The following is a 26,842-nucleotide window of genomic DNA, read 5'->3' on the forward strand; positions in this document are numbered from 1 at the left end:
AATTGGATCAGCCAATGATTGAATGGCAGGGCAGACTCGAGCTGAATGGCCTACTTCTCCTATATCTTATGGTCTAACTCAGCATGGGCTGAAGTGTTTCTGTGCTGTAGTGCTCTGTGACTCTGATCCAGGGGAGGTATGTGTGCTCTACAGTCTTTCACTGACTAGCTAAAAGTAATGAAAGGTTAAAGTGGTGTCTTATAGCTCAAGATACTTCCGGCCCAATGAGCCTGTGCTGCCCAATTACATGCTTGTGACCAATGAACCTCCTTTGGAATGTGGGAGGAAATCCAAACGGTCATGGAGAGAACACACAAACTTCTTACCAACAGGTGGAATTGAACCCGGGTTCAATAGCATTACCATGCAAGGCCAGCAATTACATATCCTTAATTGTTCTTGAGAAGTTGAGATGAGCGGCCTTCCTGAACTGCTACAGTTCTTCTGCACAAGGTGCTCCCTCAGTACTGTTGGGGAAGGAGTACCAGCATTTAAATCCCTGAAGCGATAAAGGAATCCTAATCACTCAGCTATTGGTATAAATATCTTAAAATATTGGAATTGTTTGAAGATGAAGATGAAGATGACCTGTCCTGGGTCCTGTATAGAGATGTACTCTCAAGGAAGATGTGCTAGGTGTCTTTACTTTCTTGGAAGATTCAGGTTGAAAGTATCCTGACTGGTTGCATCATGGTCTGGTAAGGCAATACAAATGTGCAGGAGCATAACAAGTGCAGATAGTAGTGGGCACATCCCTCCCCACTATCGGTAGTTTCTACAAACGCTGCTCTCTGATGATGGAAGTCAACATCAAAGATCCCCACTATCTGGGGCATGCCATTTTCTCACAGGCAGGAGGTACAGAGGCCTGAAGTCCCACACCAACAGGCTCAAGAATAGCAATCTCCCTTCACCATTCAATTCTTGAATGAGCTTACACAACCCTCATCACTTTAGCAACACTACGATCACTTTGCACGAAAATGGACAATTTTTGTTCCAAATGCGTTCTTTCTTGTGTCTGATTTATGTTTAATGTTTTATTGTGAATGTTGTGTTTCTGAAGCACTGTACCTGTGTTGCTTCAACAAAGTTTTCATTGCATCTGTGCACACATGGATTTGTGCAAATGACAATTAATATCCTAATGCAGATAATGAAAATAAACAACTTTGAAATTAATTCAATTAAATATTAATAGAACTAACATCTGAGAGTCTTGAGAATCTGCTAAGCCAATACCACTAAGGGTCAATGCCTGCCAGATGATCAGATTTTTATTGTACTTGAAAAGGACAAGGAACAGAACTTATGACAGGAATTGTAGCAGTTTATCCAAATAAAAGCAGGCAGATTGTGCCAGCAAAATGCAGCAAATTGAGAATAATTGCATCAGTTATGGCGATAGCGTCACTTTTTTTTTAGAATGGTATCGTTACAGCAAGAGCAATAATATTGTTTATATCCTCTGTGATTTTTTTTTTGGGACTGGGGGGGATTCCTGGGGGAAGAGTTCAAATTCTAAACGTCCTGTAGAAAGCAGGTTGTCACCCTTTGGATATCTAACTGCGGAGTTGCGGGACTGAATACCAAGGGTCCGTAATAGAAACATAGAAACCCTACAGCACAATACAGGCCCTTCGGCCCACAAAGTTGTGCCGAACATGTCCCTACCTCAGAAATTACTAGGCTTACCTATAGCCCTCCATTTTACCAAGCTCCATGTACCTCTCTAAAAGCCTCTTAAACGACCCTATCGTATTCGCCTCCACCACCGTTATTTCCTGTTATGCTTACATAACAACAGAGATTGCATCTCAGAAGTATTTAATGAGCTATAAAGGACATGGGTCATACTATTCAAGTATCACCTTTGGTCTTTGGAAGAAAGAACAGACAACTTTCCAATTTCGGGGCAAACGATGCCCCGCAATTATGTCATTTCCGGTTAATAGGCGTCACAAATGATTTGTTCCGCAACTTCCGGGAAAATGGTGGCGACCATGAGTTAAGAGCGCTGGAAGAATCTGGAAAGGTGGAGAAGGTAGGATCTAGGTGAGGGGAGACCGGGAGGGTGGTTTGTGGAAGAGGATAGGGGCGGGTGAAGGATTTGGATATTCGGCTCCGCTGGGTGGGTGCTTATCCATCCATCAGCCCCACTGGTATCGACCACACGGCTCAGTGGCTTTCAGTTTGAAACTAGTGTGGGTTAGTTTTGCAGTTTGTATGCACTCCCCTGATCAACGTGTCGTCGAAATAAGTCAGGAACCTTGGCAGTAAGACAGTCACTTTTTGTTGTCTTTTAATCGTGGGATGTGGCTATTGTTTGCATTAGATAGTTCATGTGAAAGGTCTGGACCAGGAGTTTCCAACCTTTTTTTATGCCATAGAGCCTCACCAATTGCGGACCTCAGGTTAGGAACCCCTGGTCTAAACATTAACTGTCCATTTTCCTCCATTGATTCTGTCTGATCTGAGTTCATCCAGCATTTTGCTTGTTGCCCTGGATAGGATGATTCAGGTTGCTATTGGAAAAGCTTGGGTCTGTTAGACAGTAGCTCAGTGTCAATCGCCTAATCATTAGAATTGAGAATTTAGCTACCAGCACCTTAGGGAGGTAATAATGAGTTTTTGTGTATAGTTTTAATATCAGAGAAATGTATGCAACATACATCCTGAGATTCTTGTTCTTCAGACATCCAGAAAGCAGAAAAGAGCCCCAGAGAATATGACAGTTAAAAAGTTAGAACCCCAAAGCCCCCTGCTTCCCCTCACACTCACAAGCAGCAGCAAAGCAACGACTCTCCTCCACCCCCACCCAATTCAGCAAGAAAAGATCAACACCCTCCACCCACCAAGCATGCAATAGCAAAGCCCCCAATAAAGACCATGACTAATTGCTCACCTGATAATTCAACATATAGGGAAATAAAGGGGAAAAGAGGTGTCCCCTTTCACAGTGAGAGCGGAGATGTAACAGAACAACTCACAGATTTACAGTATTAAAAATCTATTGTGTTGCCTCCTCCCCTCACCCCACCCCCCCTCCAAATTCCCTGCCCGGAGAATCGGCGTCCGTCTCTCCTCCACCAACGTGTGAGAGAGCGCGACTTGCCAAGTACAGAGTCTCTGACAGCAGAGTCGCTGTTCCTGATGTTCCATTTTTCTCCTGCAACGTTTCATTCGGTGGCACCGGCTTAGAATCAGCCCATCTACCAGGCCATGAAACCTTGGAACCTCGAAGGTACGCTCGTCTTCTAGGCTGCATTCTTAGGACATCGAAAAGCAGCGGGTCCCACCACAGCAGAGAACCAAAGTCTTGAGTGTAACCCCAGATCAGGGTCTACAACAGAACGCCGTCCACCCTGAAAGGGAAAATGAGAGGCATCAAAGGTAAAAACTAAGCTGTTCTTGTAGATGAACACGAAGGAGTCTCCACTGAGCGCCATCATAACTCTGACTCACCCAAGTCATCCTACTGTTTGTTTATACTTGAGACGATCTTAAAATCTTCCATTATATTGAGAGCAACACACAAAATGCTGGAGGAGCTCTGCAGGTCAGGCAAAATCTATGGAAATAAATAAACAGTCGATGTTTTAGGCGGAGACCATTCATCAGGAGTGGAAAGGACTGGGGGAAGATGCCAGAGTAAGAAGGTGGGAGAGAAAGGAGGATATCTAGAAGGTGCTAGGTGAACCCAGGTGGGTGGGAGAGGTGGAGGGCTGGAGAAGAAGGTATTTGATAGGAGAGGAAAATGGACCATGGGGGAAAAGGGAAGAAGGTGGGGCCCCATGGGGAGGTGTTTGGCAGGTGAGAAGAGGCCACATATAGGGAAATAAAGGGGAAAAGAGGTGTCCCCTTTCACAGTGAGAGTGGAGACGTAACAGAACAACTGAGAAGAGGTGAGAAGAAGAAAGAAGGTGGAAGGAAGAATAATTTATCAGAAGGAGAAATCAGTGTTTATGCCATCAGTTTGGAGGCTACCCAGACCGAATTTGAAGTATATATTTGAGGTTATGTCATCTGTTAAATTTTATTTTCCTTCCTGATACCTGAAGATTTTGATCCGGTCTTTTTTCTCCTGTCAGGCCAGTGTGTGAATACGTGGCATTATTGCCTAACCGAAATAGAAACTTTCATCGTTTATCCCTAAATTCAGACCTGTCATTGGTGAGTCCTTGGGTTGATACCAAAAGGGCAGAGTGTCCAGAAACCAAAGTTGAACGTTGAATTCCGGAGATGTCAGAGAGTCCGGAGGTAAAGATCAAAGCCCCTGGGTCACATTATCCACAGGTCAGAGGCCTAATACCTGCAAGTACAGGCCAGGTTAGAGGCCTGATGTCTGGGAGTTGGGGGCCAAGGACTGGAGGCTCGGAGGCAGCCTGTCCAGGAGTAGGAGACCTGTCTGTGTACGTGAGGGGATGGGTAGGTAGGAGGGATAGAAAAGGAGCTTGTTTTGCTGTTATAGAAACATAGAAAACACAATACAGATGTACAAACAAGCTGGATGAACTCAGCAGGTCGGGCAACATCCATTGAAATGAGCAGTCAACGTTTCGGGCCGAGTTGTTACAAAAAAGCACAAAACAGGCCCTTCAGCCCACAAAGCTGTGCTGAACATGTCCTTACCTTAGAGATTACCTAGGTTTACCCATAGCCCCCTTATTTTTCTAAGCTCCATGTACCTGTCCAGGACCCTATCGTATCCACTTTCACCACCGTCGCTGACAGCCCCTTCCACTCACTCACCACTCTGTGTAAAAAAAATTTGCCCCTGACATCTCCTCTGTACCTACTTCCAGGCACCTTAAAACTGTGCCCCCTCGTGTTAGCCATTTCAGCCCTGGGAAAAAAATCTCTGACTATCCACACAATCAATGCCTCTCATCTTATGCACCTCTATCAGGTCACCTCTCATCCTCCGTCGCTCCAAGAAGAAAAGGCCAATCTCACTCAACCTATTCTCATAAGGCATGCTCCCCAATCCAGGCAACATTCTTGTAAATCTCCTCTGCACTCTTTCTATGGCTTCCACATCCTTTCTGTAGTGAGGCGACCAGAACTGAGCACAATATTTTTTTGTTTGTTACATGCACTTTGAAACATAACATGTCCAGTGAAATGCATCGTTTGCATTAACAATAACACACCCAAGGGTGTGCTGGAGGCAAGTGTAACTACATATTCTGGTAGCAATGTGACTCGGCAGAACAACACAGAGCACAACAAGCGACAAAAGAACAGCAAGACAAGCCTATTCATCCCATCTACCATCTCACGCACATATACAATCCTCTAACCCCAGTCTGGCCTCCAGCCTCGAGTGGACTCATGGACTTGCAAGCATTGGACCTTCCCTGGCAAATTCACAGAGATTCACATACCTGGGGCTCTGACAGCCAGGTCTCAACTTCTGGGTCTCAATGACAGAAGTTTGATTGAATTCTGTTGGTTTCACTTACTGTTCACTGTATAAAAGGCTTTTTCTTTATCTGCTTATTCCAGATTGAAATTTCTTTAAAATGGCTGAAGGTGGATCTGAGAGAAACAGGCAGCATCCAAGTAATTTGCAGGGTCTGTTGAGACTTGCTGTGGAGGCAGGGTCAGTGGGTGACACAGCTCCTGAACTGCAACCCATGCCAGAAGAGGCAAGTATGACTCAATGTCAAAATACATTTATCATCAAAGTACATACATCCTACCCTGAGATTCATTTTGGAGTAAAAGAAAACAACAGCACAGAACAAAGCCCTTCAGCCCATCTAATCAATGCTGAACCATTTAAATTGCTCAGTCCCACCAACCTCCACTCAGACTGTAGCCCTCCATGCCCCTCCCATCCGTGTAGCTATCTAGACTTCTCTTAATCGTTGAAATTGAAATCGTATCCACTACTTGCACTGGCAGCCCATACCACTCTCTCACCACCCTCTGAGTGAAGAAATTTCCCCTCAAGATCCCCTGAAACTTCTCACCTTTCACTCTTAACCTCTAGTTGTACTCTCACCCAACCTCAGTAGAAAAAGTCTGCTTGGCATTTACTCTATCTACACCCCTGGTAATTCTGTATTTTCTTGAAGGTTTACAAGAAAATAAAGGAATGCAATAGAATTTATGAAAAACTATATATAAAGACTGACAGACAACCAAATGTGCAAAAGAAGACAAATTGTGTAAATACAAAAATATACAACACTGAGAATAAGAGTTGCAGAGTCCTTTAAAGTGAGTTCACAGAATCGGTTTGCCATTGCTGCCTTCTGGACAGTGTCTTTTTAAGTCAGGTGACACCAGCATTATCAAAACACTTCAGCAATCGAACAATCAATACTTGTGGTACATCTTGCCCAAGGGTGACCTGCATATTAGTGGAAGGAGGGAAGGAGCACCTTTCACCTTTGGTAGAGATGTATCTCCACCCCACCACCTGACAATGTGATAAGTAAACTTCAATCTTGATATCTTGAACCTTGATTTTCATGAACCACTGACTTATTTAAATCAACTTTCCAAATGTTGGCAGACCTTTTTTTAGACTTCAGTTTCCAATATTTGTTGTCTTTTCATTGCCTACAATTTGCTGACTGTCTGGACTGGAGTAAAGAATCTGTGGATTATGTATCTTGCTTTTGACCTGCTTTATTAACTGAGTGTTATTTAAACCCCATTGCTGTCGTAACAATACAGGATATTTACTCATCCATTTCATGGGTGAGTTCCTGCAGTTTATTGAAAGTTTCTTTCTCCGTGTTCCCTCAGCGCAGACAGTGGCTGCAGGATGCGCTATCAGATGTATTTAACGGACACTTGGATGAGATTAAACAACTCAAAGATTGTCTCGAAATCCTGAAAGAAATGCCTGAAGATGATGGTGGTGATGACGAAAGGCGCTGGAATGCACTTGATACATTGGCTGACTTGTGTGAAAACCTCGACAATGCAGGAGGTGAGGCTTCAGAATCAGAATCGTTTATATTTGTTTTACAGCAGCACAATATTTTTAAAAAAGCTACGTTAAAAAAATAAAAAGTTCAGAAGAGGAATGGCGAGGTTGGGTTCATGGGCTGTTCTGAAATCTGATGGTACAATCTCTTTGACCATCTGTCATCAGGAAGGGGGTACAGAAGCATCAGCACTGGGACTGTCAGACTGGGTTACAGCTTTTTCCCTTGGGCTCTGAGACTAATGAATACCCAGCCACCAACGAGATCTCGTAACTAGACAGTGAGCTCTTTACTGTTTACCCTGTGCAGCACACTGAATGCATTTTGAATTATATTTTAATAATGGGTGGTAATATTTTGGTTTACATGTGTGTTATACGTTTTGTGAGTGCACTGTGGTCCGGAGGAATGTTTCATTTGGTTGTATATATTCACAGTCAGATGACAGTAAACTTGAACTTGGAAATGCTGTTCCTAGAATCTTGAGTGTGGCTCTTCATAATCAGAATCAGATTTATTATCACTGACGTATCTTGAAATATGTTTCATAGCAGTACAGTGCAGAAAGATAATTACTATGTTATGATATAAAAAAGTGCAAAAGATGAATGGTGAGGTGGTGTTCATGGAGGGGAAGAAGTGCCGAGTGTGGGTCTTCAGGCTCCTGAACCTGCTTGCTGATGTAAGTAATGAGGAGAGTCATGTCCCACGTTTATAAGTTCCAATTTTAAAAGTTGCATTGTCACCACTTTGGGACACATGAAAGCATTTGGAATTTGGCGAAGAGGCTTTGTATTGCAGTTGCTGTCAAGCAGTTTGTGCACAAGAAGCTGTATCTTTTAGTGTTGTTACTTGAGCAAGCACTGGGGATTCCCATCTGTTCTGAAGTGAGTCCACCAGCAAAACCCAGGCAGTGTCAGGCATGGGGTAACCAGTGACAGGTAACATTCCCAAACATTGAAATGTGTCAACAACTATCCTAGTCTGAGCATGTGCTCGGCATCCCACAAGTGTCACCATATCTCTGGTGCTAACATAGCATTCCAGCTACTCACTAACCCATAATACTTCTTTGAAATGTGGGAGGAAACCAGATCAAACGTGCACAGTCACAAGGAGAGCGTACAAACTCCTTACAGACAGCAGCAGGAATTGAACCCGGGTCACTGGCACTGTAAAGCCTTATGCTAATTACTACACTACTATGCAAAGTCCGATATGGGCTGAGTTTCTCCCTCTATTGCCTCAGAGGCCCAGGATCTAATAAGGCAAGTTCCTTAGCGTGATTTGTGCTTTTGTCGTCATCAATAAACTGGACTCTGAAGCTCACTCAATCCTCAATACTTATTCACTGTCCTTTACACCACTGGTGTTTAGGGCAGCAATGAAGCTTCTCCATCTACGGCTTCTGTGCTTCTTCATTCTGTGCTTCCTTCATCACGTAAGTAGTTTCCTCTTGATTTTCACTATTGTCAGTCATGCAAGTGGAGATTCAGGAATACTACCACACTCAGATGTAGAAAAGTTCTTCATTGCTGTTTCTGTAACAGTTTTGCTTTTCCAGTTAGGGTAGTTAGCCTTGAGTTGAGCCCCCAAACCTGGAGGACTGGTGGACCACTCTCAGTGTGGCCTCTGCCCTTTGACCTGTTTGGCATGGGTGGCCTGACCAAGAGCCAAGGCAGAAGCCTTGACTCCAGCCAACAGAGCACACAGGCCTCCAAACCCAACAAGGATGTGGTCCACTTTGTTTTACTTGTGCACTAGGGGAACAGATTGGAGCCTGTCATGCAATTACAAAGAAGGCACAACAGTGGCTGTATTTCAGTAGGACTCTGAGGAGACTTGGTGTGTCTTGATGTACCATGAAGAGTATTTAACTGGTTGCATCACTGCTCTGGTATGGAGGGGCCACTGCATGTATCGGAGAAAGCTGCAGGACACTAGCCTCCCCAGCATCGAGGACATCTTCAAAAGGTGGTGCCTCAAAAAGGCAGCATCCTTCATCACCCCTATCACCCAGGTCATGCCCCTTTCTAATTGCTGTCATTGAGAAGGAGGTACAGGAGCCTGGAGACACACACTTAATGTTTCAGGAAAAGCTTCTTCCCCTCCGCCATCAGATTTCCAAATGGACAATGAACACTACTTTGGTATATATTTTTCTCTTTTTTAAGTACTACTTTATTTATTTTTTCATATGTACAGAGTGTGCAAAAGTCTGTATGTTTCAATGTACAGTTGCAAGAAAAAGTTTGTGAAACCTTGGCAAATACTTGGTTTTCTACATTCATTACTCATAAAATGTGGTCTGATCTTCATCTAAATCACAATAATTCTGCCTAAGCTAATAACACACAAACAATTGTACTTTTCATGTCTTTATTGAACACATTGTTTAATCATTCACAGTCCAGGCTGGAAAAAGCAGCAATAACCACCAAACGTTTCACAGAGCTACTGATCAGAGTTGCACAACAGCAAGGAGGAATTTTAGACCATTCCTCCATACGAACTGTTTCAGTTCATCAATATTTCTGGGATACCTTTGTATGAAGATCCCTCTTCAGGTCATGCCACAGCATTTCAATTGGGTTAAGGTCTGAACTCTGTCTTGCCATTACAAAATACTAATTTTCTTTTTAAACTATTCTGTTGTTGATTTTTGGATCATTGTCTTGATGCATCATTCAACTTCATTCTACCTGCTCTACCTGACTCTGCTTTGGACACTTTTAACTTGATTTTAACCTACATGTGGGTGTTGTACTATTTATTGTTGTGTTTATTATTTAGTGTTGTGTTTGTTGTGTTATGACTGCACCGCTCCTGGGAAACACTGTCTCATTCTGCCCTGCAGAGCTGATGTACGGTTAGAATGACAATAAAGTTTTTGAATCTTTGAATCTTGAAGCTTTCTATTATGCTTCAGGTGATGAACTGCTATCCTGACATTCTCCTGTAAAATGTCTTGATACAATTTTGAATTCATTGTTCCTTCAACAATTGCAAGCAAAGCAACCCAAAACTATGAAGCACCTTCTACCTTGCTGCACAGTTGGAATGAGGTTTTGGTATTGGTGTGCAGTGCCCTTTTTCCTCCAAACATAGAGATGTGCATTTCTGCCAAGAAGTTCAGCTTTTGTCTCATCTGTCCACAGACCATTGTCCCAGAAGTATTGTGGAACATCCAGGTGGTCTTTTGCAAACTTCAGATGTGCAGCAATGCTTTTTTTGGAAAGTAATGGTTTCCTCTGTGGTGTCCTTCCATGAACACCATTCTTGTTCAGTGTTTTTCTCATAGTGGACACACGAACAGAGATTTAGCAGGTTCTAAAGATTTCAGCAAGTCTTTTGCTGTTACCCCTGGGTTCTTTTTCAGCATTGCACCTTGTGCCCTTGGTATGATCTTTGCAGGACACTCACTGCTAGGGAGGATAGCAGCAATTGTCTATTGTTGTGACATAGATGAAGATCAGACCACATTTTGTGAGCAATTAATGCAGAAAACCAGGTAGGTGCAAAGGGTTCACAAACTTTTTCTTCCAACTGTATATATAGCTAGAGTGCCCAAGATTTTTGTGCAGAATACTGTATTTGTTAACGCGGAGCAGAGAGCAAGTTTATAAATCTGGCAGGAGCAAAGGATGTTGGGAATTGGGAATAGTGAGGGTTGAGCACCACAGGAGGGGTGTGAGACAGGTTGTAGAAAATGAGTGCAACACAGCCAGCTCTGAGACACCAGACAAGGTCATTTGATTCCAAACTATTGGTTTATTGATCATCACTCTCTCTCTCTCTATATATATATATATATATGTGTGTGTGTGTAAAGGGGATTTCTTCTTTTTCTTTGTTACTGTGTATGTAATCAAAATGGTTTCTTTGTTTTGTTAAAAGTAGGAATGCTGCTTTGTTGCGAGAGAGTGCTGGAAGCTTGTTTGGGTTAAAATTTACTGATAACGAGAATTGTATTCCTTTGTAAACCAATTGGGATTAATGTTGTTCTGAGTCTGTAAGCTATTGTTGGCGGGCATTTTGGGGAGATCGGGGCGAGGGGTTGAGAGAGAGAGGACACGATGTAAACTGGGCGAGGAACGGACTCCAAGGAGGGGTCCAAGGCCAGGAGGTACCCCAAGGAGAGGAGATGAAGCTAGATGTTGACCACTTTGGATGGTCCTAAGCTGCGAGTCGAGGAGTTCGGAGGGGATCGAATGGTGGCCAGAAGACTCCAGTAATTGAGCTCCAACGGTTGTGCATGAAGTGGTTTGGACTTTGATAAGTTTGGTGCCTTTTCTTTTTTTTTTCCTTCATATATACTGTATCATTATTAATCACTTAGTTATAGTAACCTTTATAAATTGTACTCATTTAATTGCATATGGTGTACTGTCTTTCTGGGCGAGGCGGGGACATCACACAGCATCCACACCAGCTGATTACCCAGTTTGGCGGGGCCGAAGGCTGCTCCCCCTAGACAGGAACGAGCTGAGCGAGCCTGAGGTGACCCAGGGGGTTACATATATATATATATTTCTCATTGTAATTTATAGCTTTTTTCATTATGCAATGTACTGCTTCCACAAAACAACAATCTTATAACATAAAATTGATATTAAACCTGATTCTGACTGTGATTCTGTCAGCACACTGCTGTGAACAGTGAAATGCCATTTTTATACGTATGGTAAACTGTGTTTATTTCGATTCCTTACATGCAAGATCAATCACTGGTCACAATAGAGAATGACAATCTAACAACTGGTGATACTTTGAAGTTAGTGAAGCAATTGTCCCTTGGTGTGCAAAAGGGAAGCTGTGCTTTTCAAAGACCTTTCTTACCTCAGCTGTCTGGATATTATGTTAACATTTTGCTTTGTTTAGACTTCTGTAAGCTGGCTGGCATGCAGCTGGTGGTGAGCAGTTTTCTGGAATGTCCGGACCCTGAGCTACGATGGCGAACAGCGCACCTCATTGGGACGTGCAGCCAAAACAACCCCTTTGTGCAGGAGCACGTGCTGAACCTGGGCACAATGCCCAAACTCCTGGATCTTCTCAACAGCGACAACAATGACATGGTTCGAATCAAGGCCCTCTTTGCCATATCATGTAAGTGCTGCTGTTCTCAGTGAGATTCTGAGGGGGGGTAAGTGCTGTAGATAGGGAGGGAGACCAGCTTATGCAAGTAAGTGATAAAGAAAACCGTTTTCTTGGTTTGCCTATGGATAGAGTTACTGTATGTTGCACCACAGCCTCCCCTACTGCCAGAATGAGGCAACATGCCTCCCCCAGATTGGGAGAACAACACCTTGTATTCCGTCCGGTAGCCTCTGACCTGATGATATGAACATTGATTTCTCTAACTTCCAGTAATTTTTCTTCCCCCCCCCCCCCTCCTTCTTTTCCATTCCCCATTCTGGCTCCCCTCTTACCTCCTCTTGTCTCCTCAGCAGCCTATCATCACCTTCCTCCTTCCCTTCCTTCCATGGTCCACTCTCCTCTCCTATCAGATTCCTTCTTCAGCCATCCAATTTACCACCTATCACCTCTCACCTCTCACTTTATTACCCCTCTCCCACCCATCCACTTTCCCCCTCAATTGGCATTACCCATCACCTGCCAGCTTGTACTACTCCTCCGTCACCCACTGCCTTTATATTCTATCGTCTTTCCCCTTACTTTGCATTCCTGATGAAGGGTTGGTTATTTCCCTCTATAGATTCGGCTTGGCCTGCCTAGTTCTTCCAGCATTTTATGTGTTGCTCTAGGTTTCCAGCATCTGCAGAATCTCTTGCGTTACTGTTAGAGTAGGCCATTCAGCCCCTTAATCCTGCCTCCCATTCAATTTACCATCATCATCATTTGCCATGTCTTGTGACCAGAGTGCAGAAGACAACAATTTGTGCAGATACAAAAAGAAAGAAATAATAATATAAATAATTAAGCAATAAATGTTAAATGAGATGAAGAGTCCTTGAAAGTGAGTCCATTGGTTATGGGATCATTTCAGTGATGGGGCAAAAGAAGTTGAGTGAACCTTTGGTTCAAGAGCTTGATGATTGAAGGGTAATAACTGTTCCTGAACCTGGTGGCATGAGTCCTGAGGCTCCTGTACCTTCTTCCTGATGGATGCTGCTTTCCTGCGACAGTGTTTCGTGTAGATGTGCTGGGTGGTTGGGAGGGCTTGACCTGTGATGGACTGGGATGTATCCACGGTTTTTTTTTTGTAGGATATTCTGTTGAATGGCATTGGTATTTCCAAGCACCAGAGTTTTAGGTGTCATTCAGAATCTCTGCAAACTGCTAAGGGATTGAAGGCACTGCTGCAATTGCACTTATGCTGGGTCCAGGACAGGTCCTCAAAGATTATAACTCGGAGAAATTGCTGACCCTCTCCACCTCTGATTCTCCAATGAGAACTGTTTTCACAATCTTAGATTCATTACCCTCCAAACTCCCACAAGCAAGGGCCAACTTCAGGATTAGAAAGGAAAGGTGAAGAGGTGGGGATGGGGGAAGGGTACCAGCTGAAAAGACAATATATTGGTTGAGGGTATCTTAAGACAATTATTGGTGTGGCACCTATGATGTAGAAGAGAAGGTCCCAATCTCTGGAATAAGTTCCCTAGTCTTAGAAGAGGCATTGAGGGGCAAGCAGAATGGATGGGTTTTGAAATAGGGTCCCTCAACAGCAAAAATCCAAGGATAAAACAACCAAGCCTGAGGCTGAAGCTGCTGATGGGGACCTTGCTCCTGGTCAAAGCCTGATGTGTGAACAGTTCAGTCTGGGCGGTGAGCATGACACTGCTTAGAGGAAAGAATTGTAAATCCTGAGTTTCTTTGGAGTAGAAGAGGTGCATCAAATTATGAGGAGCTAGAAAGAGAATTATCTATTTTCTTTGTTAATGGGATTGAAAACAAGTGCTGTAGCTCTAAAATTATTGAAGGGATGGCAGCACCTCACAATGTAGTGCCAACCTCCAGAATCAATCTAACCCTTCCCTCCTACACAGCCCATAACCTTCCATTTTACCATCCATGTATCTACCTAAATGTCTGTTATATCACCTTCAACGACCACCCCCAGCAGTGTTTTTCAGGCACCCAGCACTGTCTGAGTAAACAGAAACCTGCCCTTGACATGTCCCCAAACTTCTCTCCACACACCTTAAATGGATGCCCTCTGACATCAACCATTGCTGCCCTGAGAAAAAGGCATTCTATCAAAATCTGTCAAAGTAATGTACATATATGTCACTATGAAATTCATCTTCTTGTGGGCACTCACACTAGAGAAAAGAAATAGAATAGAATCAATGAAAAACTACACACAATGTGCAAAAGAAGACAATCAGTCAAATATAATAATAATAATAATAATAATAATAATAGTGATAAATAAATAAATAACATTGAGGATATGAGTTGTAGAGAACTTGAAAGTGAGTCCATAGACTGTGGGATCAGTTCAGAGTTAAGATGAGTGGAGTTATCCACACTGGTTCAGGAGTCAGATGGTTGTAGGGAACTAACTGTTTCTGAACTAGGTGGTGTGGGACCTAAGGCTTCTGTACCTCCTGCTGTATCCTTCATTACTCCAAAGGGAACCTTTCACTCAACCTTTCCTTGTAAGACATGCTCCCTAATCAGGCAGTTTCCTGTTTCATCTCTGGGAATGGATGCAGGTAGATCGCATGCTTGCTGCATTTGGAAATCTGACCGTGTGTCCTTCAGGTCTGGTGCGTGAGCAGGAGGCTGGCCTGCGGGAGTTTGTTGACCACGACGGTTTTTCGGTACTGATGAGGGCCATGCAGAGTAATGTTGAGAAGCTGAAGGTGAAGGCCGCGTTCCTGCTGCAGAACCTGCTCATCAACAGCCCCGAGCACAAAGGTGAGAAACTGCCATCAAATCCACAATGAACAAAGCTCTCGTATTCAGTCGCTGCATTAGGGAAAAGGATAAGCAAGGCAAGTGTGCTGGTTGGCGTGGGAGATGGAAGGAGAGGATTGGGTTTGACGGGTTTGCAGCGACATTTTCTTGCCAGTACCAGTGTGCTATGATTAAGATTAAGATGAGCTTTATTTATCACACGTACGTTGCAGCATACAGTGAAATGCACCGAGTGTGTCAGTGGCCAACACAGTCCGAGGATGTGCAGGAGGCAGCCCGCAACTGTTGCCATGCTTACAACGTGCCTGTAACTCATTAACCCTGACCCTTGTGTGGAGTGTGGGAGGAAACCCACACTGTCACAGGGAAACAAACAGACCCTGATTGCTGGTGCTGTAAGGCATTATGCTAGCTGCTACACTACCATGCTGGGGTTTTAACGTTTTTCCTTCTCCTGTTTTATTCTCCTTCCCTGCTAAAGGTGGTGTCCCGTGCACGGATGCAGTTCCACACCAGCTGAATATTGCCAGTAAGTATTGGCAGGCTGTTCTATCATGGGCTGGGGTGGGGAGGCTGCCTTTTACCTTACTTTGATCCTGGCCTTATTTGTTCCATGTTCAAGGGTTCATTTGTTATCAAAATATACAATTCTGAAATTCTCCTTCTCCAGGTGACCATGAAACCAAGAAAAGGAAGGGATCAACCCCACTCGCCACACAAAAAACAACAAACTGAACAGGCACATCAACCTGCAAACTCACAGCCACCCCCCCCCCCCCCCCCAGCTCAGAAAGATTGGGTGAAATACACAAAATATAGAAATCTATAAGACTGTCCATATCTAAAACGCGTTCTCCAGGCACAGTGGCAGGCTCTCCCCTCTCCAGTAGCAGAGCAATCAAAAGGCTGGCAGCCGGCAATCCCCTTCCGCTTTTGCCTCAATGTTTCAGTCTCCTTCGTTGCTTTAATTGGCGAAATGGAGTCAAACATCGGCTTGCACCCGTCTTGCAGTCTGCTCACAGTGAGGTTCACCCACGCTGCCGCTACCTCCCTGAATTCTCTCAGAGACTGCAGAACACTGGAACACCCAAATGATCTCCAAACAGCAAATCACAGGTTCCAGAATCACATCCAAGACAAAAAACAAACATAAAAGACATATACATTGAAACATATAGTGACTTGTATTGTTTGTGTTCATCAAATCAGTGAATGTTGGGCTGAGCAGCCTGCAAGTATCACCACACTCCTGACGCCAACGTAGCTGCCCACAGCTTACTAACCCTAACCCACGTCTTTCTCACGGGGAGAATGTACAAACTCCTCACAGACAGCAGCGAGAAGCGAACCCCAGTCTTACAACTGGCACTGTAAGGCGATGTGCTGGCCTCCCCACTTTGCAGTCGAATTGCTCTGCGTGGATTGGAGTATTCCCCGTGAACTTCCTTCAACCCTGGATGTGATTTGATGAAGTTAGTTATTCCTCTCCGGCTGATTCCTACAAGACTGGTTATTGTCTCTGGAACTTACTCCGGCTCCTTCCGCCTTGCTTTTCATTCCAGTGGGGGGGGGGGGGGGGGGTCATACTGGAAACAGCTGATTCAAGTTCAAGATTAATTATCATTCAACCATACGTGAATACCCGTGGATCAGCCAGATCAAACAGGGTTCCTCTGGGTGTCAGAGCGCCAACATAGCAGTAAACATACAGCCACAAGTCCCTGAGTGACACTTCCTGTCAATTGATGGTGCATGAGTGTTATCAGCAAGCACAAGCAGTTCTCAGCACTCTGCAAACATGCAATCCAGCTTGTTCTTACGCCGAGCGAACGCTGGAGGACAGCACTGCCGGGAGGGGCCAGCGTGGGTGCAGTGCCAAATCACTGTGACATCTCCCCTCGTGGACTGCTGCAACAGGCAAATTCGTGGCATGAGGCCTTCCTCTCACTACAATCAGGGCGATGCAGCTCCCTGCCTTCAGTCTCACCAGTGAACCAGACTTGCAGTATTTTACAGTAACAATGACCAACAGGGTCTTGCAATCGCAAGAAAAGCTCGCTGTTAGACTGCAGACTTCCTTCACACACCATTTCTGATGCCTTTCTGCAGCAGACAGCAACATGGTCCCACTAAGTCCAGCATTGTCATGCAATTGTAAAAAACATATTTTTAAAAAAGGCAAAAATACCTCTAGTTGGCCCTGGAGAGGCCACTGCGTCCGAGCACACTGCCATCTCTCCATGATTCCTCTCCCAAGATTCTGCCTGATCTGCTGAGTTTCTCCAACGTTTTGTGTGTGAGTTACTCCTCTCTTTTACTGCTTTTCTCCATTGCAGTTATAACTGATGTTTAGTTTCATTTGTGTTTCTTCAGCAAGTGAAGAAGGACATAGTTGCATGCAGCAAGACCCCCATTTGCACCAAAAAAATGCTAAGCAAGAGAGATATTCAACGGCATTACAGTTGCCAAGTTCCCCACATGACAAGAGACTCAAATGAATTAACTGCCTAAGTATTGTGGCTACAAGTGTAGGGGTCCCATCATCAACGTGCCCAGAGTTTGAGTTCTGGATTTTGGCAACTATTGGGAGCAGTACTGAAGACTGAAGCCCTAAAAGTGGAATACTGAAGTCGGTGAGTCTGGAGGTCGAGGCCAAATGGCCGAAGCCTTGGGGAAGATGAAGACCTGATGTCTGCTGGAGGCTTGTCTGTGTGGACATGTGTGTATGACTGAGGAAGGGGGGCTTGCTTTGCTATTGTTCTGCTGTACAAAGTGGGCATGCTATGTTGGTGCAGAATGTATGGCCATACTTGAAGGCTGCAACCTGTACATGCTTTTCTGTGTTGGCTGTTAACGCAAACAAAGCATTTGACTGTTATGTTTTGATAGACGTGTGATAAATAAATCTGAATCCTAAGATGCCTCACTGATCCTTCGAAGTCTGATGAAATAATTTCCACTGTACTGAAACAACACCTGAAAATCTCGACACAAAATGCCCTCTTACTCCACCACTGCATCTACTCCATGTATCATCCCACAATGTGCACTAAAGTTGTATGTTGTATCACAGCCTGTATGGAAACACCAATGTCCGGGAAAGGGAAGGTCTACCGAAGTGATTGAAACAACACAGTCCTTCACAGGCAAAGCCCTCCCCACCGTGCAGTGTTGTCACAAGAAAGCAGCATCTAACATCTAGAAGCACCACCGTGCTCTTTTCTCACCACTACCATCAGAGAGGAGGGACAGGGGCCTGAGGTCCCACACCTCCAGGTTCAGCTGATCTCGTAGCTTACAGACTCACTCTCAAGGACTTGTCAATCCTGTCCTCAATATTAGTTATTTATTTAAATGCTCCATTAGCTGTTTCAGTCTTTGTTTATGTATAGTTTTTGTCAATCCTATTGTATTGTTATGTTTTCTTGTAAATACCTCAATGAATAACTCAATAGAAAATGGATCTCAAGGTAGTACATGGTAACATTTACTTTGACTTTCAGTTACTTGCTTGGGTCACTGCTAACGAGACCTCCCAAACCCATAATCTCTGCAACCCAAACAATCTAAGGTTTCAGATGCAAGGGGATGCTGCCATCTGCAGGTTCCCCTCCAAGTTGCACCCTGTTGTAGAAATTTGTTACTGGAGACAAATTCTGAAACTTATCAACTGCTTCAGTAGGGGGTCAATTGTATCGGTGCCCAAGGAGAGCAAAGTGAGCTGGCTCAATGACTATCAACAATTCTACTGTGATGAAGTGCTTATGGCTAGAATTAACCCCCTTCTGAGCAAAGACTTGGACCTGCTGCAGTTTATCTACTGCCACAACAGGTCTGCAGGACTCATTGACTCTTTACTCAGCCTTGGAGCACCTAGCCAACAGCAGTGTTTATTGATTACAGCTCAGTATTCAACACCATCATCCCCTGAGTACTAATCAATAAACTTTAAAACCTCAGCCTCTGTGCCTCCCTCTGCAAATGGATCCTCGTCTTCCTCATCGGGAGCTCAAATACAGATTGGAAATAACATCTCATTCTTGCAATCAACACTGGCTCACCTCGAGGATGTATGCTTAGCCAACTGCTCTATGCTCTCTGCATCGTGACCATGTGGCTAGGCACAGCTCAACTGCCATCTATAAATCTGCCGATGACACAACTGTTTCTGGCAGAATCTCAAATGGTGATGAGGAGGCGTGAGATAGGATGAGTGAGATAGATCAGCTGGTTGAGTGGTGTCACAGCGATAACTTTGCACTCAAAATCAGTAAGACCGAAGAATTGATAGTGGACTTTAGGAAAGGAAAGTCAGGAGAACACGCACCAGTCTTCTTTGAGGGGTTAGCAGTGGAAAAGGTGAGCAGTTTTGTCTTCCTGCGTCAACATCCCAGGGTGAATCCTGGGCCCAGTGTGTTGATGCAATCCCAAAGGCACACTAGTGGCTATACTTCATTAGGAGTTTGAGGAGGTTTGGTATGTCATCAAAAACAGATGTACCATGGAGAGCATTATGACTGATTGCATCACTGTCAGGCGTGGAGGCTCCAATACACAGAATCGCAACAAGTTGTAGAAAATTTTAAACTCAAACCAGATACATCATTGGCACTAACCTCCCCACTGTCAAGATCGTTTTAAGAAGACGGTGCCTCAAGATGACAACATCCATCGAGGATCCTTGCCAACCAGGACAAGCCCTCTTCTCATTACTCCCATCAGGGAGAAGGTACAGGAGCCTGACGACCTGCACTCAATGTTTTAATAACAGCTTCTTCCCCAACACCATCAGATTTGTGAACAGTCCATAAACATTCCCTCAGTTTTGCACTATTTGTTTTATATGTACTTACTGTAACCTTAATTTTCATGCCTTGCACCGTAAAACAACAGATTTCCCAACCTATGTCAGTGATAATAATTCTGATTCTGGGCTGTCTGGGAGTACCTTCACCAAAAGAAGTTTAGGACAGATCTCCACTGTCTCATTCAGGTGATGCCTTGTCATTGACACCTCGATCCTGAAAAAAATGCAGGAGCAGTCTCAATGTGACGTTAGGATCTGAAGAAAGACTGAACTCTTTCCAAAATTTGGAGGATTGCTGGAAGAACTGAGATGGATATTGAATGTCTTTTATTCATCTGTGGATATGCAGTATAACCATGGACAAGATATTCTGCCTGTATAACACTCCTGTACAGAGCTCTGATAAAGATGGACTCATACACTGCACTTTGTAGCTGTAACACTATTCTGCGTAGATGAACTCAGCAGGTCAGGCAGCATCCGTTGAAATGAGCAGTCAATGTTTTGGGCCGAGACCCTTCGTCAGGACTGCTCATTTCAACAGATGCTGCCCGACCTGCTGAGTTCATCCAGCTTGTTTGTATGTGTTGTTTTGACAGCATCGGCAGTATTCTTTGTGTTTACTATTCTGCATAGGTTTTCCTTGATGTAGTAATGAATGCATGTTGGATCGCATGCAAACAACAGCTTTTCACTGTATCTTGGTACATAAACCAACGAGTCTTTGAATTATTGAGAGAAAGGATTAAACTAGGCTTGGCTTGACCTCTCAAACACCCCTCCCCCTCCTCTAATGGAAATTCCCATGGGGTCCTTGATCCACATCTTGTGGTTTGTAATTTTAGAATAGCCTGCCAACACTTGGACTGGGGTCATGTGTTCAATTGTGAGCTTGGTTTGTGTGGAACTGTACTGCAGCTTGTGTTCAGGACAAGGAGGGGTGAGGAACACACACTCTACCTACATACCCTACTCCCAGCAGTCCAGGTGACAGAGAGGCAGTTCCCGTGAGAAATTGGAGTGAGTCCAGCTGGAAAATAAAGGCTTTTCAATAAAGTGTAGCCAAGACCTTGACATCCTCAAAATCAGAAATCCATCAATAAAGAGTGTGCTTTATTCCTTCTACAGACGTTCTCTGCTCAATGGGAATGGTGCAGCAGCTGGTGTCGCTCGTACAGACAGAGCATGATCCCTTTCATGAGCATGTTCTGGGTGCACTGTGCAGGTGGGTGGACAAATGCCTTCCTTTCCAGGCTCTCAACTATTGTGTCTTTCAATTCCGTAGCACAACAGGAGCAGAATTGGGCTATTCAGCCCATCAACTATGCTCCACTATTCAATCCTGTCTGAATTTTTAAAACCCTCTTCCACCTTTTATTATCCATCTCTCACTCGACGTCTCAGTATCTGCCTTTCTGTCTCAATGTCCCCACCTTTCTCGCTGTCTCTGTCTCTCACATGTTCTCTCCCTCGTTCTCTTGCTCAGTCTTTACTCTAACCCATTGCTTACTGCATTTCTGAGGCACTGCTCCCAGTGAGAGGAAAGGCCATGTGTAAAACAGGATTATAACTCTGTTTACAAATTACTGTATGCCTCTTTCCCTTGCAGCCTGGTGACCAACTTCCCTGGTGGAGTCAGGCAGTGTCAGGAACCTGAGCTGGGCCTGGAGAATCTTTTAGTCGAGAGATCACGGATGCTGAAAGACCAAGAAGAATTTCAGGTGCATAAATAATTCTGAAACTGGTCAGATAGATAGATACTTTATTGATCCCAAAGGAAATTACAGTGTCACAGTAGCATTGGAAGCGATCTGATATTCAAATATTAGAAGAGAAATAAGAAAGAATAAAAATAAGTTATCTCAAACAGTCTAACAGGAGGGGGGATCATCACCACCCCGCTGTAGCTTGACTCATTATTGAGCCCAATGGTGAGGGTAAGAATGACATCATATAGCGCTCCTTAGAGAAGCACGGTTGTCTTAGTCTATTACCAGAAGTGTTCCTCTGTTCAGCCAAGGTGGCACGCAGAGAGTGAGACACATCATCCAGAACGGCCAGGATTTTCCATAGGCTCCGTCCTACTCCTTTCTAATCAGTTTATCAAGCCTGTTGCCATCAGCCGTGTTGATGCGGACAGTAAATCAGTTATTAATATATCCATAGAAAGGACAAAATTCCGGAATAAATATGGGATGTTTAGAACATACAGTAGTACCTACAGTACAGGACTCTTCAGGCCATAAAATTGTGCCGACCTTTTAACCTATTCCAAGATCAATCTAACTCTTACCTCTTATATAGTCCTCGGTTTTTCTATCATTTATGTGGTTATATAAGAGCCTCTTAAATGTCCCTAATAACACCCTTGGCAGGGTGTTCCACACAATCACCACTCAGTGTGGAAAAAAAACTTACCTCTGACATCCTCCCTATACTCTCCTCCAAGCACCTTAAAATTATGCCCCTCTCCTATTACTTATTTCCACCCTAGGAAAATGTCTCTGGCTGTCCATTCCATCCATGCCTCTTATCAGCTTGTACACCGCGATCGTCACCTCTCATTCTCCTTGAGAAAATCCCGTCCTTTGAGTACGCAGAAAGGACGCAGCCTGTGGGAGTCCTGGAGTTTTCAACGCACAGTACTCCTGTTCTCTTTAGGCTGGTGCTGACTGCTGTATTTCTTTGTTATTTTCGATATTAGTACCACCATTCCATGTTTTGCCAGAAGAATAAATTGCAAGTCAGTAACCCTGTTGTCTTTGGAATGTGGGTGTAAAGCAGAGCACCCGGAGAAGCCCACGTATTCACAGGAACATGTACGTACGCAGCAGCAACCGGACCTCGACTGGAGACTGCTGACGTTCCACCACCCGCGATGCTACTGTGCCATCTACTTTTGTACTTTTACTCCGCCTTTAATCTGTTCATCAGTAATAATCAGAAGCATTCATGTCAGTAATGAAAACATACCCTCCATTTCCAGTTCTCTTCCTCCTCAGAGCTTGGGTGGAAGGGACTGGGAGAAATTTCAGTTGCATTTAACAGTGAGGTTAAAGATTAGCTGTATCTGTCGCTTGTATGTCAACACATATCCTGAAATATATTATTTGTGTCAATATCTAACACTGCTGGGGGACAGCCTGAAAATGTTGCCATGCGTCTAGCTCCAATATAACATACCCACAACTCATTAACCCCACCCCTAACCCATAGGTCCTTAGAATGAGGGAGAACTAAAAACTCCTTACATTAAACCATAAGATATAGGAGCAGTCCTATCAAGTCCAATCGGCCCATCAAGTCTGCTCTACCAATCTATCATGGTTGAATTATTATCCATCTCAATCCCATTTTCCTGCCTTCGCTCCATAACCCTTACTAATTAAGAGCCTATCAACCTGCGCTTTAAGTATACCCAGTGACCTGGCTTCCACAGCCATCTGTGATGAGGAGTTCCCCAGGTTCACCATCCTCTAGCTAAGGAAATTCCTCATCTCAGTTCTAAAGGAACATCCTTGTATTCTGAGGCTATGCTCTCAGGTCCTAGACTCTCCCACTATTTGAAACACCCTGTCCATGTCTACCGTATCTAGGCCTTTCAATATTTAATGGCTAGTTACAGACAGCAGTTGGAATTGAACTCTGATCTTCCGATCACTGTTGCTATGAAGTGTTACACTTACAGATAGGATGCTGTGCTGCTCAGCATTTAGAACTGCAGTGTTATGAAATCCATCGTCTTTCAGAGAAAGAGTGGAACTGGAAGGGGCAGTGACCTAGCAGTGAGGAAAAGCAATGAATCTGTCTAATTTGACTTGCAGGAAGAGTTGGAATTCTGTGAGCAGCTTCTCCGTGTATGCTTCAACCAGCCCGAGGAAAACGGAATGGACCGGTGATCTGAGGAGATATCTTTGTAGAGGTTTCTTACACCGCATTGTTGGAAAGAATTTATCCTGTGACTGCAATCTGTAAAGCTTTGGAAGCCTGGTGCATTGTGAATCAGCTTGTGTATTACACATACTGGGGAAAAAAGACTGTTTAACAGATATTTATTTCACTCTTTTCGTTTTTCTTCAAACTGTCTCAACATCCCATTGTTACTCGGTCACCCTGTCTGTTTATTCTTGTACGGCTTTCTCCAGTCAGTAATGACTAGTTAGTGAAGATAAAAATACTCACAGCAATCTGTGTCTAGCACAGTTTACAGTTTGTCTTTCTCTGTCCACCATCTCTTTCTCTGCATCTTTTGTTTTCTTGGGACTAAATCCCAGTAAGGGAATTGGAGATTTGTCATTATCATTGGCTATCTTCTTTAGAATCCCAGACTCACTAGATTAACATTGCAGTTTGGCTGTCTTGCCATTGCTGGTGTTGTGCCAGGGAATGTACAGTTTATTTCTAAGGAAGAGGAGGTGCTGATCTCATGCTTCTGAACTAAGATACAAACTCCTGGGCAGTGAACTGCCAGATTCTTTGACACTGCTGTAGCTTCTGCTGTGAATTTCCCGTAGCCTGAGGTGCTCGGAGCAGCAGCGCTCCAGAAGAAAATTAACCTGGGAGGGAATGTGTGGATAAGCATGGAAATATGTGTTTTTAAATTTAAGCAACACGCACAAACTGCTGGAGGAACTCACCAGGCCAGGCAGCTTCTGTGGACATCTTGGACCGAGACTCTTTATTCCTCTCCATGGATGCTGCCTGACCTGCTGAGTTCCAACAGCATCAAGTGTTTTTGTTTTTTAACTGTTATCTTGCACAAGTATTATAATATTTTAAGACCTGTATATCTGACGACAATGCGAGGCGAGAAGAGGCCTGAGTGTAACAGGACCGTTTATTAGACTCTCTGGTTGCCAGATCGGTACCTGTGGTGCTACTGAGAGTTGGTGGATTGACTTAACCTCATACCTGCAGCCTTTGGGTCTGTGGAGCTCTGAAGGGCTGCAGAGATGCGAGGAAGAGGCCACTTGTCTCTTGAGCTTGTTCAGCTGTACAAACCTTTGGTTGTGTCGGTCTTTTCCACACGTCCTCTAATATCTTGGAGAACTTCCGAGCTGCTGTTTGTAAAAGTTGTCCAGCATTCTGTGCACTGTATTTTACATTTCAAAGCAGTCATTTATATATAGTGGTTGTTGTGCGTAAGAACCTGGAAAGCACAACTTTCTGATTGACCCCAGACTGTAGCAGGCCAGTGTCATCTTGTGAGATCTTCGTTCCTGCTTCAAGGAAGATTCAGTTTCTGTAAAACATTAAAGTGACATTTGACCCCATTCACTCTGTGGGCCTCTTTTTTCCTTTTTGTTGTTACCAAACTGTGGAGGGGAAATCCCTCGCTGCAGTTATATAAAACTTAGCTTTGGACTTGAGGATCTATAGCTGGGGGACTTTGGATCCAGTGTTGAAAGTTGTGGTTAGGCAGGTGAGCTCTGTCTCAGTGAGCCAAAAGGCTTTCCTAGGTTCCAGAAATATTCCCTGTATATATTCTGTGTAAACACAGAAAGAGGATAAAAGGAAGAAGACCATAAGATACAGTACTGTGCTCGTCAGTGTAGCTAATGTGCCCAAGACTTTTGCACAGTATATTGTCGAAGTGGAGATGAGAATGCACAGTGCTGTGCAAAAGCCTTAGGCGCACATATATACAGTGCCTATAAGAAGTATTTTCCCCCACCCCCTGGGAAGTTTTCATGTTTATTGTTTTACAACATTTAGTCACACCGGATTTAATTTGGCTTTTTTTGACACTGATCAACAGAAAAAGACTCTTTTCATGTCAAAGTGAAAACAGATCTCTACAAAGTGATCTAAATCATTTACAAATATAAAACACAAAATCATTGATTGCATAATTATTCACCCCCTTTTCATATGACACACCTAATCATCACTGGTGCAGCCAATTGGTTTTAGAAGTCACAAAATTAGTTAACTGGAGATCTGTTTTTGGAGACCTGTGTGCAGTCAAGGTGTTTCAATTGATTGTAGTAAAAATACACCTGTTTCTGGAAAGTGCAACTGTTCCTGGCGACAGCTACACCAAGACAAAAGAATAGTCCAAGCAAGTCTGCAAACAGGTTATTGAAAAGCACAAGTCATGAGATGGATATAAGAAGAATTCCAAGTTGCTGAATAAATCTTGGAGTACAGTTTAAGTCAATTATCAAGAAATGGAAAGAAGATGGCTCAGCTGTAAATCTGCCTGGAGTAGTCCGTCCTTCAAACTGAGAAGGGGACTAGTGAGGGAGGCCACTCTGGAGGAGTTACAACTTTCAGTGGTTGAGATGGGAGAGACTGCGCATACAACTGTTGCCCAGATGCTTCACCGGTCATAGCCTTGTGGGAGAGTGGCAAAAAGAAAGCCACTGTTGGGGGAAAAAACTCACATGAAATCTCGGCTCGAGTTTGCCAGAAGGCGTGTGGGAGACTCTGAAGTCGGCTGAAAGAAGGTTTTATGGTCTGATGAAACCAAAATTGAGCTTTTTGGCCATCAGACTAAATGCTATAATTGGCATGAGCCAAACAACACACATCATCAAAAACACACCATCCCTACTGTGAAGCACGGTGGTGGCTGCATCACGCTGTGGGGATGCTTCGCTGCAGCAGGCCCTGGAAGGCTTGTGACGGTAGAGGGTAAAATGAATGCAGATAAATACAGGGAGGAAAATCCTGGAAGAAAACCTGATGCAGTCTGCAAGAGAACTGTGACTTGAGAGATTTGTTTTCCAGCAAGACAGTTACCCCCAGCACAAAGCCAAAGCTACACAGGAATAGCTAATGTAATGTCCTGGTTAAGATTTTTATTGCTATGCTGTAGGTATTTCATTTTAGCAGTTCTGTGAAACAGTCTGTTTGGCTTTGAGCTGAGGAGGCTTTGTTCTTAAACTTAGTAACCTGGTGTCTGCCAATCAGCATGGTGGAATTGGGAGAAGGTTCTGGTGTGGGAAACTGGGAGAGAGGAGGGAAGATGACTGAGGATGCTGTCCCTGTTGCACAAGGTGCTTTGTGCAGATGAATGGCTTCAAGGAGGAAGGACCGTGAGAGACCTATTTGTTCGAGATAGATTTCGAATGGCATTCGGAAAGGTGGGTTTCTCACTGCAGAGGCCAGTGGCTGTTAGTGAGGGGCTAATGAGCTGCATTTCCAGAGACGCCCAATAAAAAGGTGTTTCATTTAAAAACAACAAAGTTAATGTCGT

The 26,842-nt window shown here is 44.0% G+C and overlaps 1 protein-coding gene across 5 annotated transcripts; it reads left to right on the top strand.

The window, feature by feature from the left end:
- The first annotated feature begins 1,973 nt into the window (after window positions 1-1,973).
- On the top strand, window positions 1,974-24,940 carry hspbp1 (HSPA (heat shock 70kDa) binding protein, cytoplasmic cochaperone 1). 5 transcript variants are annotated; one of them, XM_059954214.1, is made up of 9 exons: window positions 1,974-2,044; window positions 5,509-5,651; window positions 6,763-6,949; window positions 11,829-12,053; window positions 14,679-14,834; window positions 15,316-15,363; window positions 20,770-20,866; window positions 21,251-21,362; window positions 23,466-24,939. In XM_059954214.1, the coding sequence occupies exons 2-9, from the start codon at window positions 5,526-5,528 to the stop codon at window positions 23,538-23,540; spliced, it is 1,026 nt and encodes a 341-aa protein (XP_059810197.1). In that variant the 5' UTR covers window positions 1,974-2,044; window positions 5,509-5,525; the 3' UTR covers window positions 23,541-24,939. The 5 variants fall into 5 exon arrangements, with proteins under 5 accessions (XP_059810197.1, XP_059810199.1, XP_059810200.1 ...); XM_059954215.1 differs by having other exon boundaries at window positions 2,033-2,055; window positions 23,466-24,940; XM_059954216.1 differs by lacking the exon at window positions 15,316-15,363 and having other exon boundaries at window positions 23,466-24,940.
- Window positions 24,941-26,842: the final 1,902 nt, after the last annotated feature.

The sequence above is a fragment of the Hypanus sabinus genome, chromosome 29, assembly GCF_030144855.1.
Source record: "Hypanus sabinus isolate sHypSab1 chromosome 29, sHypSab1.hap1, whole genome shotgun sequence".
In the NCBI taxonomy this organism is placed as follows: Eukaryota; Metazoa; Chordata; class Chondrichthyes; order Myliobatiformes; family Dasyatidae; genus Hypanus; species Hypanus sabinus.

Coding starts and splice junctions, on each gene's coding strand:
- hspbp1 (XM_059954214.1), top strand. CDS start 5,526: ATGGCTGAAGGTGGATCTGAGAGAAACAGGCAGCATCCAAGTAATTTG. Junction 12,054..14,678: donor GGCCCTCTTTGCCATATCAT/GTAAGTGCTGCT, acceptor TGTGTCCTTCAG/GTCTGGTGCGTGAGCAGGAG. Junction 15,364..20,769: donor ACACCAGCTGAATATTGCCA/GTAAGTATTGGC, acceptor TTCCTTCTACAG/ACGTTCTCTGCTCAATGGGA.